The sequence below is a fragment of the Primulina huaijiensis genome, chromosome 3 (genome assembly GCF_012295235.1).
Source record: "Primulina huaijiensis isolate GDHJ02 chromosome 3, ASM1229523v2, whole genome shotgun sequence".
NCBI lineage: Eukaryota > Viridiplantae > Streptophyta > Magnoliopsida > Lamiales > Gesneriaceae > Primulina > Primulina huaijiensis.
This window is the reverse complement of record NC_133308.1, coordinates 10,252,662-10,273,152: the sequence shown is the minus strand read 5'-3', so window position 1 is coordinate 10,273,152 and position 20,491 is coordinate 10,252,662. Positions and strand designations below refer to the sequence as shown.

The following is a 20,491-nucleotide window of genomic DNA, read 5'->3' as shown; positions in this document are numbered from 1 at the left end:
AATATCACTTGTATAATAAAAATTTAAAATTTATTTTTTTTTAAAAAAATAATTTTTTATTTATCTGAGTTTAATTTTATCTCATATTAGACGAATAAATTAATTAAGAACTTATACAATTTATTTTCAAAATTGTTTATCAAATTAAAATTTAAGCGGTTGATTTTATGATATATAATAAATTATAATGATCATAATATATTGAACGAAATGAACTGGAACATATATATATATATACACAAACACCACGTATAAGACACAATAATCTAAAAATCAACCATATTATGGATTTTATAAATTTATAAATCATAATTTACATAAGTGAAACATACTGAAAACAAATAATTATCAATTTAATATACTCGTGACTAAATCATCAAAATAATATTAAAACTAATGAAATAATAATATTGATAATAAAATATAACTCAAAATATTCAATTTAAATAATATTTAACCTTCTACATAACTTTTTTATCTTTTGTTTTTAAAATTCTATATCATAGATAATTTATTTTATATCATAATCAATCTTTGTAGACTACATTAATGACTATTAATTTATTGTTAAATACATTTTTAAAATAATAAATAAATCAACATATCTAATGAAATATATATTTAAATAAGATTATATGATAAATATAAAATACATTCAAATAAATTCATACAATAATTATTAAATATAAATTTTAAACTACTGGTATGATTTTTACCATAAAAAATTGAAATATAATCAAAGAAATAAACTTTCAATAAAAATGTCATTTTCTGTATTTGTTAAATTAGTTGGTTTGATTTCAAAATAATTAAATAAATATATAAAAACATCATATGTAAAATATCTAATACTTTGATAAATGTTAATCCATGATCATTATAATTTATATTTATTATAAAGATTATGTCATATTGTTTTTACAGTATAAAATAACATGTGCCTTTTAGTTGCTTATTAATATCTTTTTTTCATGCATTACATATATAAGATTTTGATTGATGATTGATTTTAACGAGAAGATGAATGTAACTTTTTAGTTATACAATTTAATAAAATTATCTGGCATATAACATATATATTTTTTATAATTTTTTTTTTCAGTTTTTCATTTTGTTTGAATTTTTACTATATTTTAAAATCAAAATTAAAACTATATATGCATTATAAAATTTTCATATGGATATCTATTATCTTACTTGAAAGAAAAATAGATATAAATACATAATTTTTTTACGATCAAGTAATTTTCATATACATTAGTTAATGAATAATTTTTTAAAAAGCACATAATTTATATTTTTCATCAAGTCTTCATATACGAACCATTGTTATGTATTTTTTTTTATATATTTGTATGTGTTTAGTACTTGTATATACATTGTACATTTCAAATTATTTGTTTTCTATGATCTATTTTTTAATATTAAATAGGCTGTAGTATTGAATATTTGAAATCATTGGCTTTTGAAGTTGTGGAGTTGTATCATAATAAAATTATATAAAATATTTATGTCACTCACTGTGGATTTTTTTTATTTTTTTAAAATTTCATAAATAATTAAAAAACATGTATAGAAATTAAAAATTATAAATCAAAAGGTTACATTCAAGCAAATTTTGTGTATTGAATTTATAAATTTGTCTGAGATATATTTTTTTAAAAATTGCATGAGCTGATTTTTCTGCTGAAGCCAATAAAAGATTTTAATTCTGATTTTGGTTTAACTCTTATTGAAAATCATGATCGGGTTTATCTTTAGATCCTTAACGCCTAAACATTCTTAATAGATGTTTCAAATAGTACCAAATTTTTTTTATTGAATCTATAAATTCGTTTGATATATAATTTTTTTTAAAAAAATATTACTAAAATATTTAAAATTTTTATTATAACTAAACTATCTGAATTTTTCTGAGATATTCATATTTTATGATATTGTTAATATATTAATTTTTATCATTATTGATATAAATTCTCCTAAATAATTTATTAAACTATTTATTTTCAATTGTTGGTTAAAAAATCATAAAATATGTTAGTATTAAACTTCACATTATTATATTATTATATACTCATCATGTTATTCTACTATTGCATTTATAATTATTATTTTTCATATATCTTCTTGTAATAATAATTTATTACTTAATTAGAACACGTACTGAAAATATAATTATAAAATTGCATTAAAATCATAAATAACATTCATAGAGAAAATTAAAGGATAAAACGTATAAAAGTAGTATAAAAATTGATTATTTGAGAAAAACTAATATAGAAGTTACATTTTATTCTTGAAGTGATATAATTTGATATAATCAATGTATATTGTAGTGATAATTCATTATAATTTGTTATACTATTAATTATATATTAGGTGAAATAATTAGACTACTAATTAATTATATATTAGGCTAAATAAATATAAAATATTGATATTTAATTTTTGTCTTTACAAGAATTAGAATTTAAATATATATCCTTATTGATTTTTTGTATTTGTATTGATAAAGAGATTATTTTTTTCTTTTGATAATTGGAAAACATGGCTCACGATTCACATTTTTATAGGTACATTTATAAATATAGATATAAATAAAAAAAATATTTTTATTATCAAACATATATTCATTTTTAATGTATCATTGTTATTAAATTTCTAAAAAATGTGTAAAAAATTTCCATGCAATTAATCTAACAATACACGGTTTAAGGAGATAGTAGAAAATTACAATAAAAAAATTTGTTATTCTTTTTACACTTTTATAAATATAATATATAAATATATTTTTTAAATGTTTTTTCTTTTAATATTTTTAATGAAAAATATATTTTTTATTTCAAAAATCAATTCTTTTAATATTTTTTAAGAATTATTTATCAAGAAAATGTTACTTCTCTAATATAACTTTATTATAAAATATCTATTCGATTTTTACGTAATATTATTTTCAAAATTTCTTATGTTGCAATTTCTATTGCAAAAAATAAAAAACATTACTATGAGTATATGATCCGCATATGTTTAATTAGTTCAAAAATTAAATGCACCAATTAAATAATAAGCAACATATTGACTTCTACAAATTAAATATCCCAAATTTAAACCAAAATTTTTATACTTTTTCCAACTATACTCGTGCAATTGATACAAACAATACATAGTTTTTGGACAATATAGTAAAATCATAATGTAAAATTTTTACTAATTATGTACACTTTTAAGGTATAGTTTGGTACATGGGATAAGATGATGGATTGATAAATAATCCTCCTTATTTTACGTTTGATAACTTTTTAGAAAGCTCATGATAATATCATGGGCCCGTGATAAATAGTTTTATACAAGGATAATGTATCTCTTTTATGACATGTGATAATTTTAATTTAATGATAAAAAACACCACAAATGACTTAATTGCCCTCAATATATAAAAATCTTAAACACTATCGTTCTCTCATTTAACTGCCCCATCAAATAAATATTTTTATATATTATATAATATGATATTTATATAAATGAAATCGAGATAATTATATAAATGATTTTTATAAATCTCAATAAAATTATTAGTATCACTCGATTAAGGTTAATTTTATCATTATAATCTAATATATAAATTTAATCACTCTTATTAAAATCATATCAAATATTAAATATAATATCCTACATCTTATATATCCTTAACTTATCATTATATTATATATCACATGTTTATCCTATCATGTGTATCAAACTATGCCTAAAGATATAGTGAGATTTATGGACTAAATTTTCAGGTACCTCATTTTCAGCTTCCCCTGCGCAAATAAATATTTCAATATTTTATGGTCGTCAGACATGTCACAACTCAAAAGTCATCTCACAACTCCAAAGTCTTATCTTCGGTACAAAATATACCGACAACGAATCCCAAATTTCGAACAATGCACCTAGTTCTGTGAAGTTTCAATAGTCTTGAAGCACAAGTTTTTAACATCTCCACCAGGAATCAATCCAGCAAAAATGGCATGGTCGAATGAGTTATCTATCATGGATAGCTTAGCTTTTAAGGGTATCGTGACATAATCGTCAGAGATAAAATTGAGACCTAAAAGATCGTTATGAATTCCAAATATTCCTTTACTTTAATTATTAAACAAATTAGAACTATAATGAAATTTAATTAAATTTTAGACATTCATCATCCAAGGGAAGTAGACTACTCGAAAATTTCATATTTTATTTATGTTTTAAGAAACCCAAGCGAATAATAAATAAAAAGAAGCTTGAATAAATGAAATATTCATTAGTTTTCACTTAAACTTTAGTAAGGAGTGGATATTTTGGTTTTTGGGTTTTCTAGAATTTGAAAGTCAGAATACCCTGAGCCCTGAGCCTCGCAATGAGATATATATCTGTGTATACAAACTAGTATGCTGCAATTAGCTCACGAATCTCTCGTACCGCTTGGCTAGATGATTGGCAAAATCATCCGAGTCTTCTTCACATTGTTTTAAATACACAAGGTAAGCAGGACTATAGGCAGCGGCTTTGCTCAAGTGTTTCAAGGCCTCAGCTTTGCGTCCCATATTCAGTAAAGCACTGCACAAGTTAAATGGAACGGTTGTTAGGCACCAAAAAGCAAATAACAAATTTAGCTTTGGTAAATCAAAGCAAAATATCATTAAATACGTTTCAAAAAGTAAAAAAGTTGAGTTTTTTTATTATTTTTACATCAAATCTCATACCTTGCCAAAATAACCAAACCGTCGTAGTAGTAGGACTTAGTCTTCAAATCCTCAGGCTCTGTCAGCTGCGCTAGTCTTTCCAGATGAAAAAGACCTTCATCCATTTTTCCCTGCACAAGTGACGGAAAAGTTGAAGTGGAAACAAGAAAAATTGTCCCCAAATGGTACAATTTAAACCCACTGGATACATGAAGTGATTGGGTCAACACACAATTACGTCAAATCCAAGATCCTTATTGCAGGAATAGAAACCACATTAGCACTATTGCAAGTTAGGCCGTCAGAAGACATAAAGCTGTGTATAATACCTCTATCTGCCTTCTATAAATGATATTAATGGTGAGTGCAGAATTATTTTCTTGAGGTTGGTGTGATGACTGAAGATTTAGCAGCTGAGAAATGATTCCGATAACATATCTGTAGTGTCTCATCAGACCAACTTTTCTTGTTTAGAAATCATAATTGCTTTTTTTGTTTGCGATGGACCAAAATCGAAAATTTCTCCGGATGAGTACATAGCAGCTAACAAGAAGAACTGTTGTACATTATCATGGTGACATCATATCATCACTTCTCCCTCTTGCTAACATAGTTACACAAACACAACGAATGAGCAACCTTTTGTACACAACTAGCCATATCACTATTAATCATGTGCGCAATAAATTTGGGATATTTTTGGAAACCATAACATGGGCCTTTTATGGAACAACAGAATGTCAGAAATCCCCTTTTACCCCACAAGTGCTGGTTTTTCTAGGTAAAAGTTTCTCATCACATGTATGAAAATAACAGCCATTGTGATCACCTTCACTCTGGGGAACAAAATATACAAATATGAAGTATAAAACAAGCATTGTTCTGTATTACCTGCCGCATGCAAGCAATACCAGCCCATTGAGAGGAAAGAATCAGAAGATCAAGTTCTTCAACCTCTACTGGATGGCCAGCAACAAGAAACTGAATTGAAGTTTGAGCCAATCCTCAAGTCAGACAGTAAATAGAAGTTACACATTATTAGCTTAAAGAAAACTATCATAAGATTCAAAACTTAAATTGAATCACAACCAAAATAGAACACATTATCCGTTATCTTTCTCCACCCCACGATAAAATAGGTAAATTGACTTTAACATGGAACAAGACCTTCGAAACAGCACTTTCTAAATACAGAGAAGCCTCGACAAGTTCTTGTTTCTGCAACAGTGTCTGCCCCATGATAAGCAAAGCCCTTGTGCATCCAGGATCCTTTTTAAGAGCGAGTCTGCAGTTGTATTTTACAAGCACAACCATTAGAAGGGAGGGCAGTCATCCCAAGAACAAAGGATTTTTATTACCTTAATAATTTAATTGCCGCATCTTTATGGCCGTCAGTTAGAACTTTGACTGAGAACTGTCAAAATGTCTTGAGATAAATTGTTAGGAAATTTTTACATAAAACCTAAAGCATACTAAAGGATTGCGGCATAGCATCATCACTCACAGCAACCAGTTCTTTTGGAGACAAGTTTTCAGCAGAGATTTTTCCCTGCTTTGTTGACAAAAATATCTCCGGTCCTTCATTATTGCCTCTTTGGTCATTGATTGGAGTTGTTACAGAAGCTTTCTTTACAGGAAGCCCTAAATACTTTAGAACACTAGGATTTTTGAGACATAATTTCTGTAAAAAAGAAAAAAAAATGGATAACTCAATGTACTTCCAGATACAAACCAAACACCTACTCCATGCATTCAAATAATTCACACTTTTTGATCGACTAATGAAAAGAAAAGGAAATAGAAAGCAGTTGAAAGGTGAAAAATAATTAAATTCATGCACCACACCTTTTCTTCATTAATTAACTTAAAATATCTGAATGTCACTTTCATCACTACCAGATCCCATCTTTCATCATACCATCATTCATCTTCTACTACCTAGCTCATGCAAATGTTACTCCATTCATGTAAGTAAACAGTTCAGCCTTCTATCTGCCAATTACGTCGAGGCTCTCTTCCACTTCCACTAGAACTCAAGGGCATGGATGGATGACTCTACATATTCTAGGGGAAAAGCAGGACAAATTACATTCAACACCTCTGTGAAAATTTAAAAAAACATAAAACCCAACAGGTAAAATAAATGGACTTTTCTAAACCATATGTTTTTAAAATTCAGGCGTAACACCCTCGCAAATGGAACAAATGAATCTGATTTTCAAAACACAGTTTAGAAAAATAATTGATTTTTATATTAGATGGTTTTGAGATTTTTCTTGGATTTTCACAAAGGGTACAAAATATCATTTACCTAGGAAAAGCATAAATACTTGTTTCTAGTCAACAAAACTCATATGTAACTCCCAAATTTCAGCTCAAGTTTCTATAATAGAAATAATAAACCAAGTAGAGGTCTCTTATTTCATAAAGTACAATAATCAAATTAGAAAGAAAACAAGTAATTAGAACCACTTAAAGCAGAGAGACAAAAGAAGATGCAGAAGCAAAAGAGAATATCATCATCACTGGTCTAGAATATCATCAGTTACATAGATTTGGTGTTTTGAGAAAGATTTTTTAAATTTTTTTTATTGTTAAGAGTAATATTCCAGCACTGGATGTCAAGTAGTCACTGAAACTTCCATAGAAACAAATTTGGGCGGGGTCATGCTATAATTGCTTCAGATCAAAGTGGAACACTTGACTGGCCAAAACCTTTAGGAGTGGAGTTTAAAGTACCACATTAGTGAAGTCACAAAAAAAAAATTACGTCTAGAGAAGGTTGCCACGAGCAACAAAATAAAATTAAAATTATAATAGGAAAAATGAGTAACATAGAAAATGTAAACCAGAATAGATGTGAGGCGAGTGAAGATTTGCTCGGTTAGTATCAGAATTCTAAGGAATAAAAAAATGACACAAGAATGGTGTGAGGCAAGTTCGATGTAGAGCCACTAGAAAACGTAAACATATAGTTACTGAATGGATAATACATTAATATAACAGGTAGTAACATCATAATTTTCTCAGACATGGAAAGATAAAAATATCAATTGAATTTTAAACATCTTTGGGGTTAATTTTTAAAACAGAAGTACCAACCTGTATCAAAGTCAGTGAACTATTAGTAAACCAGTATACCAAACTTCCCTGAAAAGTATGAAAAAAGAGAGATTTCAAAGAAACAAACTACCATAAAGAAGATGAAATAATTCAGGACACACACTTTATAAGATGCAAAAGGGACTAATTAACTTATACAAGTCATTGTCACACCACTTGATCGAAGAAATTCATCCATTGTATGATACTCTTTTAAAAGAAAAAAGATGTCACATGTTTGAAAACCTTCCAATGATGGGAAAAATAACACAACGAATTCTTAATCCATTTACATTAGCAAAATTCAGTAATTTCTACCTGAAACTTGGACTAATTAATTCATAAACAACCCTCCAAACTAACACAACAAAAAGAAAATAAATGAGTATATTAAGAGCTCATTTTTTAGATAGTATCAGCATGCCCCACTGATCCAAGAAAGGGCCAAGATATAATTACCATTTACCTGTGGAACATTGAACGTGATGAACAAAATTGGCAGTGTCAGCAGTTGCAGATAAAACTCATAGCCCTACAAAGCAAATAATGCAGTCCATTTATCATCATTATTAAATACGCCTTAGGGAAGAAAAAAAACTCATCGACATTTTTCTTTTGCTTAGTTTGAAACTTATAGTAAACCTTAGGGGGTGCACTTGAGAAGATGAATTTGAAATTCATGGGTTTCGATGACTTCTATTGTTTCATTGAATTCATGGATTTCGATTATTTCTATTGTTTACAATGAAACAATAAATCAAACATTAAATCAACATCTTATTTTTTACACATTGATAATATAAATTAGAATGAATTTCAAATGATACCATTATTCGATGAACTTGAAATCCATCCGTGTTAACATGAAATACCATATAAATAGGTGAATTTGAAGTTTATGATCTTCCTTAAAGAATAAAAATACATTTGAAATCCATGGATTTGAAATCTATCATTTCAAGACCAACAAAATACTTCAAATTGGTTAAAAATTCATTATCCAGGAGTTAGATTGAAAGAGATACAAATGGCAGGGACAGCTGCACATCTTTCGGAAAATATTCATGTGTCTACATTTAACTTACCAGGTCCCCAGAATGCATGGATGCTCCTCAAACATGCCAGTGCAGTATCATACATGACTTGAGATGGCCACTACGTGTTGGATAATCTAGTTTTTTTTAAAAAAACATATTGCTGTACACGCAGGATATAGGTCCAATATGCTGGAGATATGGTGGGGTTCCTCAATCTAATGTGCTTATTAGTTATCGACCGAACTTTCACATTAAAGGCTGAATCATAAGTGCACGTGGGACTTAGCCTGTTGCATCGTATCCATGTCCGCATATCATAGCGGGATTTAAGTGCTACCTTATATAATCGATGGATTGAATTTAATTTTGATAATCATTGGGTTTAGTTTATTTTTTGGAAAAATTTAGACAGGTGGACCGAGCAGGCTAAATTGCAAAGGTTACTAAATAGGATGAAATAGGGAAGGATAAGAAAGCACAAGCACAAGTTAATGAACTCACCTTTGCTAGTGATCCTAATGTGTCAGGCAACTCTTGAAATGATGATTTTTGAATGGATATCTAAAAATTAAAGATAAGACTCAATACATGCCCATTAAAATGCAAAATAACTAAAAACGTACATCATTATGTAGGAATTCACAGATTCAATCAAAAAAGAAACCATAAAAGTTAACATATTTTGCAACATCAAGGTTATTAGATTCTGTGTCGAACTACAAATAAGTTAGAAACAATGGGTAAAAGAGAAACTGAAAAGGATATGAAGCAATGATGGCACATCTTGGGAAGCAGATGAGCCCAGTCCTGCTTTCACCAAGCAATGTCATTTATAGATCTAGTTTACGAAATCAAATAGCAAAGATCTCATCGAGTGTAAACCTCACTTTTTTTTGTTACATTTTTCAACTGGGTCTAAATGTGCTCATCTCATTTTTAAGATAGCAGGAAAGAATGTCTTCCATCAGTGACAAATTACGTTAAATATCCACTTTTAAAGTCTCACCAACAATTCTAGAAAAATTGATCTGATGGGAAAGTGTTAGGTTGCTGGTTACTTGGCCACAAAGTTCTTTACAAATAACAGAATAAAACACGACCAAACACTGATAATGAAGCTGAAATATACATGTATTAGTATTGATTGAAACAACCCAGAGGTAATCCTCTGTACAAGAGACTCTCTCTTTACCCTAGCTAAGCTAGTGAATTTACTTAAGATACCAAATAATCGAATTCCCAACTCTAAGCATTTCTCTACTCTTATATTCTCCTTGCCCACTTCCCCAAGTCATTCCCTCTAAAATACTATTCATAGCCACAAACTGGAACCAGCCCAATTTATTTAGGCCCACATCAATAAAAAAATTCTTGACTAATTAAGCCCAATGGACTCAAGTTCCTAACAGAGAGCCAAAAAATTGAACGATAAAAATTTAGTTTCATCTATTTGAATGGAAAGATAATGAGTCTAAATCAAAGAGAAGCACTGTTTGATCGGCCTTTGGAAAATACATTTCTCAACTCAAAAGTTAAACTTCTTTTTGGTTTCATTATCTTCAAAACAAGCCATCAAAATAAAATTAATCTCCCTATCACTGCATTTCCAAAAAATGCACACCATAAATAAGTTTTAAAATTTTAATGTTTCTTTTCTATCCAAAAAACCAAAATAAATACAATTTCAAATAACAAATCATCACATAAACTTCCAAAAATTTCTTGACACAGAAAATGTATTAAAACTATTTTTGCAAAAACTTTTCATCTTAAATCTTAAAATGATAAAAAGATCAACAAAACAGAAAAAACGCGAAGGATAATTAATAAATCCATCTGCAAGTTGTCAGAGAATTAAAAAGTTGGAAGAACTTAAAAGTGAGAAAATTACAATACTGGCTCAGAGATCCAATGAAAAAAGACATAAATTTATGACCCATGTCAAAGAATTATTAAGCACTATCATGGAAAAGAAAAAAGAACTTCTGATGGTAGCATAAATTAAATCATCTAGAAACAACATATTTGTCATAGCAAAGAAAATGACAATTTCTTAGGACACTGATTCTTAAATCATCATACACATTGTATTCCAAAAGCAATGAAAATAATCACGTTAATACAGCCTGCAAATGTTGGTTGTTCTTGTACCTGAACATTACTGTAATGCAATCCTGCAATGAGTAAAGGGAAAACGGGACCCAAAACACCATTTGAATATTCAGTCAAGTTTGGAAACCATAGAGTTCCTCCCTGTAAGATTATGAGAGACACTTTCGTTAGTTACCCAAAAACCCAAAAAAAAAATAATAATAAAGGATTTGTAGATGCCAATCAACTAAGAGTGTAATACAAGACATCAACAACAAAAAATTACAAACAGATACGTGACCACAACATAAGCTCTCGCCTATATTGATACAGTTGCTGAGAACGGTGTAGTATAGAAGAGACAAAGAGGGAGTATTCATTTGCAAATCTTGATGGCTTCTTGGTTTTGATATTGTTTTATTCCAAAGCCTTATATATCATGATCCAGTAGGTGAATTCCCGTAGGGCTCATCAAACAAGCTAATAATACAAGATCTTTGCTAATTAATTAAAAGTCTTAGATACTTAAACTATTAAACCTATGTGTTTTCTTATATTATATATCTACAAAACCCTCGAGTAAGATGCTTGCTTTCCTTAAGGCCAAGCACAAATATAAGTTTTCAGCGACGAGTCTTGATCCCAATCATTTGCCAACTTTGGTTCAAAGCTAGAAGTAGAGACAAGAAAAAGGTTCAAACAGGAAGAGGGAGCACGAAATATTTATCAGCATAATTGGAGTTATAGTAAAAGGATTTAGAGCTTCTCACATCCCTTCTCCATTCACACCGAATCACTATCTTAGGTACTTAGAATAATGCTCATTATCATACTTTCAGCATTTTCTGCTCAATAAAAACATTTAGCGGCGCATCATTACCCCAAAGTAGATTCTAGCATGCAAACTTGACACTCAAAACAGTCAGATAAACTATATCAATAAATATTTCAATGGTTGGGAAGGGGGGAGTGGGGACCAATAAATGAAATTTAGTGGAGGCAAAAATTGGTAGGCACAATGTGATGAACGCAGCACAGAATCCGTATGATACCGCGCCACATATAGACACGCGAACTCATGGTCATTTCAAGAAGCAGACGTAGGATATCACAATTTCTGATTTTGTTCCATACAGACTGCATAGGCTAGGATTTGGTTTTTATTTGTTATCTTTAGTTTAATTTTTAATTCTTCCGTTGAGTAATGGATTAGTGGGAATAAGAGGAACTCATCCTCCAGAATTGTTCTATCTTTTGGGTTGTTTAGTTAGGATGGAGTCTCGTATATTTAAACAAGTTTACGTGAATGAATAAAGCAATCAGCCTTTTTCTCAAAATTCTCTTGAAAAAATCTGAGGTCCTTTAGTTAACGAGCCTCAATTACAACTGTCATCCTAACACGTGAAGGGCGAAAAGCTAACGAGAAAGGAGATCTTTCTGACTTGATGGTCTATCGAATCCACTGGGATGGCTAAACCTAGAACGTGAAGGTTCGAACTGATCATTACAGCCAGAAGTATCTTTTGGAGCAGCCATCTCGACTTCATCCAACAACGCTGGGTCAAAAATTTGCTTGGCTTTGATTTCCGTGTTGAATACAAGAAGGGCCGCATGAATATCATGATCGATGCTTTGTCAAGCAAAGAGGAGCTTGGGACAGTTGGTCGTGATTTCTATGCCTTAGTGTGACAATGTCGGACATTCATGGGAAGCTGCAAGGGCTGTGGGAATACAGGACAGGCATACTGTTTCGCAAGCAGAAAGTCTACCTAATGGAGAACTCCTCCCACCGACAAAATCATCGCAGCGATTCACAACGGGTGTCATGAGGGATATCAAAAGACCCACTACAGGAATGCAAATGATTTCGATCGGCCTGGCATGCGACGCCAAGGCTTGATTTGCCAACGTAATAAGGTAGAGCATCTTCAACCGGCGGGCTTACGTCAGCCCTTGCCTATCCCGGAGCAGATTTGGTCTCATATATCAATGGATTTCATAGACGAGCTTCCCTCTTCTCATGGGAAGAACGTGCTTTTTGTCGTGTTTGACCATTTCTCCAAGTATGCACTTTCTACCGATGTCTCACCCATACAAGGTTGCTACCATGGCAAACTGTTCTTTTATCACATGTTCAAGCTCCATAGTCTTCCGGAATCCATTGTAAGTGATCGAGAAATTACCTTTACGAGTTCTTTTTGGAAGGAAATAGCTTGTCTCCAAGACACCGACCTCTGCTGTAGCTTGGCCCACCATCCCCAAACGGAAGGTCAGACCGAGGCAGTCAACCACGTGGTAGAAATGTATCTATGTTGTTTTACGAATTACGAGTGATTATCCGAAGAAATGGGTGGAATGGTTACCACGGGATGAATTTTGTTACAACACAAGCTTTCACTCATCCCTGAAGGTGACACAGTTCGAAGTTCTTTATGGCCGACAACCTCCTCGCTTACATTCTTACTGCCCGGTACTCGCCCGTATTGCTTATGTGGATTTGGAGTTATGAAGTAGGGATGTCGTGCTTCAAATATGACAGAGTGCCTTTTTAATGCCCAGAATGTGATGAAGACCAATTACGATGCCAAGCACAGGGATGTCCAGTTCCGCTAGGGAGAATTGGTCCTTATGAAGTTGCAACCATATCGTGAATTGAGCCTAGCTGCCCGTGCAAATAGAAAGTTGTATCCTCGCTTACATGGACCATTCAAAATCCTATGCCTTGTCAACCACGTGGCATACAAACTAGAACTCCCTGTTTAAGTAAAAATGCACCATGTGTTTCATGTTTCGTGCCTCAGGAAGTACAAAGAGGATGAGTGCAGCAATCCAACTTTACCACAGATGCAACCAGGGGACAGCTGCCTGATCCCGCAAGTTGTGCTAGATACAAGAGTCCATAAGGGCAGAACTGAGATGTTAATTAATTGGCGAGGACTTTCGCCTGCTGAAGCTTCTTTGGAGGATGCATCTTGGTTGACTGACAGTTATCCTTTCTTCATGTTTGATGGAAAACACCTGTTTCAAAAAGGAGGTAATGTGAAGGATGTAGCACAGATTCCGGATGATTCCGCGCTGCATGTCTATACGTAGAGCACTCGTGGCCGTTTCAAGAAGCAACCGTAGGATATCGCAATTTCTGATTTCGTTCCTCGCAGTTTGGACAGGCTAAGGATTTGGATTTTATTTGTTATCTTTACGTTAATTTTTTATTCTTCCATTGAGTATTGGGACTAGGATGGGAATAAGAGGAGTTTATCCTCCAGATTTGTTTTATTTTTGTTCAGTTAGTACGATGTAGTCTTGTGTATTTAAACAAGTTTACGTGAATGAATAAAGCAATCAGCATCAATGCTGCAAATGGCAATATAGGCGAGATGGTCAGTGACCGCCTAGGCGGTTGAATTTTTTAGCAATTTTTTATAGGTAATTATATATACTCATGCAATGTAATTACAAATAATCATTATTTTTTTATGTAATATTTGTAATTAAATAATGTTTATGTATAGAAACACTTCATACCATATAATATAATCTAGACAAAGTGCAAATAAATATATAAATTTGAACTAACAAGATAATTAAGGTGGCGGCGGCTGGAGGCGTTTTGAGGCAGGTGGTGGCTGATGGTGGAGGACATTTGAAAACAAAAATAAATACAAAATAGAATGAGAGATGCTTTTATGATATCTAGGGTTTTTTAATTTGATTGACTTTGATTGGTTTTTAAAATTACTTGACTTTGACAGTTGACTAGAACTTTAAAATCATTGACCGCCTCGGTCGCCTTCACCGCCTGCTCGCCCGCCTTGCCCGCTGGATAGCTTCGGACCGCTTATAGAGACCGCCTTAGACAGAGGCGGGGGGCTGTCGAGGCTGATCTGCTTTTTTCTCAAAATTCTCTTGAAAAGATCCGAGTTCTCTTGTTAACGAGACTCAACTATAACTATCATCATATGGTGTACAAGACGAAAAGCCAACAAGAAAGGAGGTCCTTCTAACTCGGGAGGAATTCACTGTTTGTCGTCCCTTAACAAGATCCAAATTCAGAAACATAACACACAAGACAATTTTATGGAAAGAAACAACTAGGCAAATCTAGAGCCTGTTCAAAATTAATATTGGCCAACGATGGAGGTTTCTACAGGCAAGTATTCCAGAACCACAGTCAGAAGCGTCTAGCTTCGAAAAAATTAAGAGTCAAAAAGTCAAATCATGATAACACAAACTTAATGCCAACAATATAATTAGTATCTAAGTACCTACACAATCAAAACCAGAGTGATGTTCCAATGACATTCTCCGAATACTCATGATCCACAAGAGAAAGCAAGGGACCTGCAAATTACAAGAGCATGAAAAGAAAAGTTGAGATCATCCAATTTGCTCAAGTAGACAAAAATAAAAAGGAAATAAATTTCCATTAAAAATTTTTTTTAAAGCAAAAAAGTGTAAACAAATGTCAGAAAGTACCCTAAACATCATGAACCGAATTTATTGGTGTATCATCTATTCAGGCTTCAGACTGTACATATTTATCGACAAGATTTCGCCACGCTAGGATCCTGGATAGAGAGTGTTATTTTTGAGATTGCATCCCATGCCATATTTGGAAGATATTATGTTATATTTAGATACATATCCAGATAATGGTCAAGTATTATAAAAAATTCACATTTTGGCATGAATACTCATTGGATGATACTTTATTTCTGTTATTCATCGATGGCAGAACTATATACATCTACATATAATAATTTAAATATTGAAAAATGATAGGCGTTTTAAATGGACCTTAATAATTAAAAAGAAAATATTCTCCATATCTTTATCAATTAAAACTAATCAAGTTGCTTGTTAATAACTAAACCGGGCTTGGGGCCCCACATCACAATTCACACAGCATACAATATATACTTTAGATATATAGAACGCTAATAAAACAAAATTTCATTACTGTACAAGCAAATATGAAATACTAACAAAGAGGTATTTAACCTGGACAGAAAATGATGCGAAGAACCAAAAGAATGAAGGACATCCAGCAGCCTGTTTCTCTTTTGAAAAAAAGGTAATTTGGTCCTTAAAACTTCGTCCAGATAGAGGTGGTGGCAATGGTGGAGGCACTATGAGATGCAGAAAACAAAGGGTGATAAGTTCCACTTCAGAAAATAATATGGCTCACTCTAAAATCATATGCATACCAAATACTGATCCAAAAAAATTTTTTTTTTAAACAAACACACTTGCTTTTACTAAATTGACAGTGTTTCATAAAACTAATCGTAGGAATGATAAAATTGTGATGTCACGTTCAGTGGGGGCATAAACCCATAACTCATAGTGAATTTAGACCAGGTTCAAGTTCCATCAAGCATCACTGAAGCTCTCCAAAATCCGACTTTGATGAAATACAAACCCTTGAAAAGAATAACACATGGCAGATCACAGAACTTCCACCTGGAAAACGGACGGTTGGTTGCAAGTGGATTTTCATAATCAAGCATAAGGCTGATGGGAGCATTGAAAGATTTAAAGCACGACTAGTAGCGAAAAGGTATACTAGACATATGGGATCGATTACCAAGAAACCTTTGCACCAGTTGCAATGCTAAATACAGTTCGGGTACTTCTCTCCATTGCTGCAAATTTAGACTGGCCTCTATACCAACTTGATATTAAAAATGCCTTCTTGCATGGAGACCTAGATGAAGAAATCTACATGAGTGTACCTCCGGGATTGGAATACAAGACTGCTGCCAATAAAGTCTGTAAGTTGAAATCACTTTTATGGTTTGAAACAATCCCCCAAAGCATGGTTTCACAGGTTCAACAAAATCTTAAAAAGAAAATAGATACATGCAGTGCCAATCATATCACACAATGTTTGTCAAACACTCCAACGAAGCAAGATTTTTGTTATCATCGTGTATGTTGACGGTATTGTTATTACTGGGAACCATGAAGAGGAGATCACCCAAATAAAGCAACAACTCTCAAAAGAATTCGAGATGAAGGATCTAGGGCAGTTGAAATATTTACTGGGAATGGAAGTGGCCAGATCGAAGCATGAAATCTTTGTTTCTCAAAGAAAATATGTTATAGACCTTTTGAAAGAAACAAGGATTCTGGGATGCAAGCATGTTGATACTCATGTGGATCCAAATATAAAAATTGGAAAGAATGACGATAGTCCGACAATCGACAAAGAAAGATATCAGAGGTTAGTGGACAAGATGATATATCTATCTCACACAGGACCTGACATTGGATGTGTTGTAATCGTCATAAGCCAGTTCATTACCAATCCAACAGAAGAACATATGGATAATGCCTCCTGGGTATTTAAGTACCTAAAAGAGTCCCAAAGGAAAAGGACTATAGTTTCGTAAGAATGTCACAAAAAACATACAGTTATATAGTGATGCTGATTGGACAGGATCACCTATTGATAGACTATCCACATCTGGATATTAATCTTTTGTATGGGGTAATCTTGTCGGGTGGCGAAGCAAGAAACAACTTGTGGTGGCAAGAAGCAGTGTAGAAGCCGAGTTTCGATCTTTGGTCAATGAAATTTGCGAGGTATATGGATTCAAAGGTTGTTGACATAATAGAAATTAGACTGTCATCAAAAAATGGAACTAAAGTGTCACAATCAAGCTGCGATAAGTATTGCTAAGAATCCAGTTCATCATGATCGCATTAAGCATTTTGAAGTCGATCGTCATTTCATAAGCGAAAAGATCAAGAAGGGAACCTTGAAACTACGTTCCTAGCCATTCACAAGTTGCAAACATCCTAACAAAGACTCTATGACGTTCGACATTTGAAGACTTTGTGTCCAAGTTGGGCATGATAAACATATACAACCCAACTTGAGAGGGAGTGTTGAATATCCGCTAAGATGGATACGCAGATAGATATATAGGTTTTTATCTCTTATTTTGTATTTAAAATATTGGATAGCTTAGGGCTTTATCCTTTCTTAATGTTTTGTATATATATTTGTAAGTTGTCTTCATTATTTGAAGAGAATAAGAGAATACTTCTTCCTCTTTGCGGACACTCTCACAAAACCCACAAAGGTCTTCACTGGATCAAAAGAGTCATTGAGAAATAAATCGGTTTATATAGAAACTGTAGGAAGGTTCCGATCATCAAGGCAACAGAATCACATTCAGCCCCCAATGTTTATATCCTAAAATTATACAGAAGATTTGGTGAGCCAATTTTTTGGCTAAGATGGTTATTTTGTTATCAAGTCTAAATTGCTGCCATTGATGATCTTCATCTAATTAAAGAACAACGACAAAGATTCAAGAGATTACAGAGTTCACCAAGCCTTTAGTTATAAGAACATACTAAGTTTTGCAAATATGACATTCGAGAAGTCAAGCTCACCCACGATTGGAGAACAATCTGTTCTTTCAACATTCACTGGTGAGAATTTTTTCGTATATTCAAGTGATCCATCCAGTCTAGAACTCAAATTTTTGTATTGAATACTCTTAAGTAATCTGAACAGAGAGAGTATTTTAGGCTTAGGCCAAGTGAGTGGTGTCTAAGCGGTTGACTGGGAATTACACTGCTGTGTTTTGAAAGTGACCTAAAGGAATATTCAGAATCAAATCATCTAATGGATTTCTTCTAAAGAAGAAGAGATTACCCCAACTTTGAACCTCTACAAACTCTCAATAACCTCTTGTTATTGTATCTTCCATATTTTTATTATTCTATTAAATTGATGTTTTCTACACACCTATTCTCTTAACCGGATTTCGTTGAAGCCATCCATGATATAATTTTTTCTTTAAAAAAATCTGATTTTCCTAGGCATAACAAGGTTCTAGACCAACATTAACTTTGATCTCACTTTGAATTTTTTAAAAATCATTACGGTCTTCCCCACCCCCCTTGTATAAAACTCACATTTGGGTAAGAATTCTCCAATCCTCTTTAACTTTTTTAGTTGCAACACAAGCAAGGGAAACAATAACACTCTCATTGCCAGTGTGGACGAGGAGATTATAATCCACCTGCACAAAAAAAAACAATTGGTGAATTATTTATCTAAAAAGTAGAATGTACTAAACACAACTCTGGCAATTAGAAGATAAATCCTGGTTAATAAGATGCATAGGTAAAACACTATACTCAATAATAAAGACAGTGATCAATGCATAATACAATTAGAAATAACGCCAGAAGATGCGCCCAACCCATGAAATGTTTTTCAAATTATGTTTTGGCTATATTGAGTCGTACCCTTCACTTACATACTGAGTCTGCGTGTGTCTAGAATCTATTAGCATAGAGACAAATGAAAAGCTAAAAATAGTGATCATACAATAACTCTCCCAAAACAAATTGAATGCAAAAGTAGCAAGAGGGGATGCAAATCATGCAATGGAGAAAGCAAAAGTAGAGGGTGTATTGCCGCGCAAGTCAAGCAACACGATGACAGATCATTCTCAAGCAAAAATGTATAGAATATTGCTGATGTACGTGTTACACAATAAAAGAATGTGTCATCCAGAAATCCCATAATTGCAAAGAGATAAATAGGAATGAATGCATTAGTGATGAAACGTAGAACGTCGGTGGTCTGTAGTTACCAAGGAAGGCCGGTATGATCGTGATAACTATCCAGCAAGGAAATCAAGACCCGAATCGGAAGAAGAGGCTCCTCCGGTTGAGTTGAGAATCGGCGACAGAATGAAAAGCAAATGTGAGGTGGAAGCAAGTCGGACCTAGGCCGCAAGTGATGTCCACAAACTTGATTTAGCTGGTGACGGGGGACAAAGTGATGTGAATAAGGAGATGACGAAGAAGTAAAAGTAGAGAGGCAACGGAAGAGCGGCGGCGATGGAGAGCGGCGATGGAGTTTTGATAGGAGTCGACTCGACGGCGCCACCATTGTTATGAAAATGAAGTAGTGGATTCTTACATCAGCAGAATGGAAAATTTATGATTTCCAAGAAGGAATTGGGAATAAGTCCCTGTTCAGAAACAAATTTTTGATGTCCGGGGGCATTTGCAAATATGACCTCCCCACAACAAAATTTCAAGGTCAAAGGCCTCATATAATTTTTTTTGGTCAATAGGCCTTCTTTTAATTAAAATTTAATCAAAATATTAATTAATAGTTAATCTAAATATTAATTAATAGGGTTTGTGGGCCAATTTAGAAACACCACCAAATCAATGTAAGGTTCTCATCTCTATCTTCCTCTTTTCTCTTCATTTCTTCCTTCCATCGCATCTTGCCCATTTTTCTCCCATTTTTATCATTCTCCATCTTCATTTCATTTCAAACCTTATTTACATCTTCATTTTCTCTTCTCCAAAAAAATATAAATTGAAATCAAAGATTAATGACATTTTCATTCTCATGCAATACGTGTTTTCATGTGATCATTGGAATATCAGTATAAGGTATTTTATTTGGCCATTTATGTTTTCATGTGTGTGGATTATCAGCTACTCAAGTAATTTGATTTCTCATTCAGTTTGTTAAAACATTTATTTCAGTCGTTTAAATTA

General features: G+C 32.5%; 1 protein-coding gene across 1 annotated transcript; it reads right to left on the bottom strand.

Annotated features, from left to right (window-relative positions):
- Positions 1 to 4,191: 4,191 nt before the first annotated feature.
- Positions 4,192 to 19,940, bottom strand: LOC140973504 (ALBINO3-like protein 3, mitochondrial). The gene is made up of 14 exons (XM_073436365.1): positions 19,564 to 19,940; positions 18,878 to 18,984; positions 15,944 to 16,071; positions 15,212 to 15,283; positions 11,003 to 11,104; positions 9,353 to 9,412; positions 8,281 to 8,346; positions 7,815 to 7,862; positions 6,217 to 6,393; positions 6,071 to 6,126; positions 5,880 to 5,997; positions 5,604 to 5,693; positions 4,734 to 4,843; positions 4,192 to 4,587 (listed from the first exon to the last, which is right to left on the bottom strand). The coding sequence occupies exons 1-14, from the start codon at positions 19,863 to 19,865 to the stop codon at positions 4,428 to 4,430; spliced, it is 1,596 nt and encodes a 531-aa protein (XP_073292466.1). The 5' UTR covers positions 19,866 to 19,940; the 3' UTR covers positions 4,192 to 4,427.
- Positions 19,941 to 20,491: the final 551 nt, after the last annotated feature.

Excerpts from the sequence above, each read along its gene's own strand:
- LOC140973504 (XM_073436365.1), bottom strand. The coding sequence starts at position 19,865 with ATGGTGGCGCCGTCGAGTCGACTCCTATCAAAACTCCATCGCCGCTCT. Across the intron at positions 6,127-6,216 it reads CTCCAAAAGAACTGGTTGCT|TTCTCAGTCAAAGTTCTAAC; the intron begins GTGAGTGATGAT and ends ACATTTTGACAG. Across the intron at positions 4,588-4,733 it reads GGTTTGGTTATTTTGGCAAG|TGCTTTACTGAATATGGGAC; the intron begins GTATGAGATTTG and ends TAACTTGTGCAG.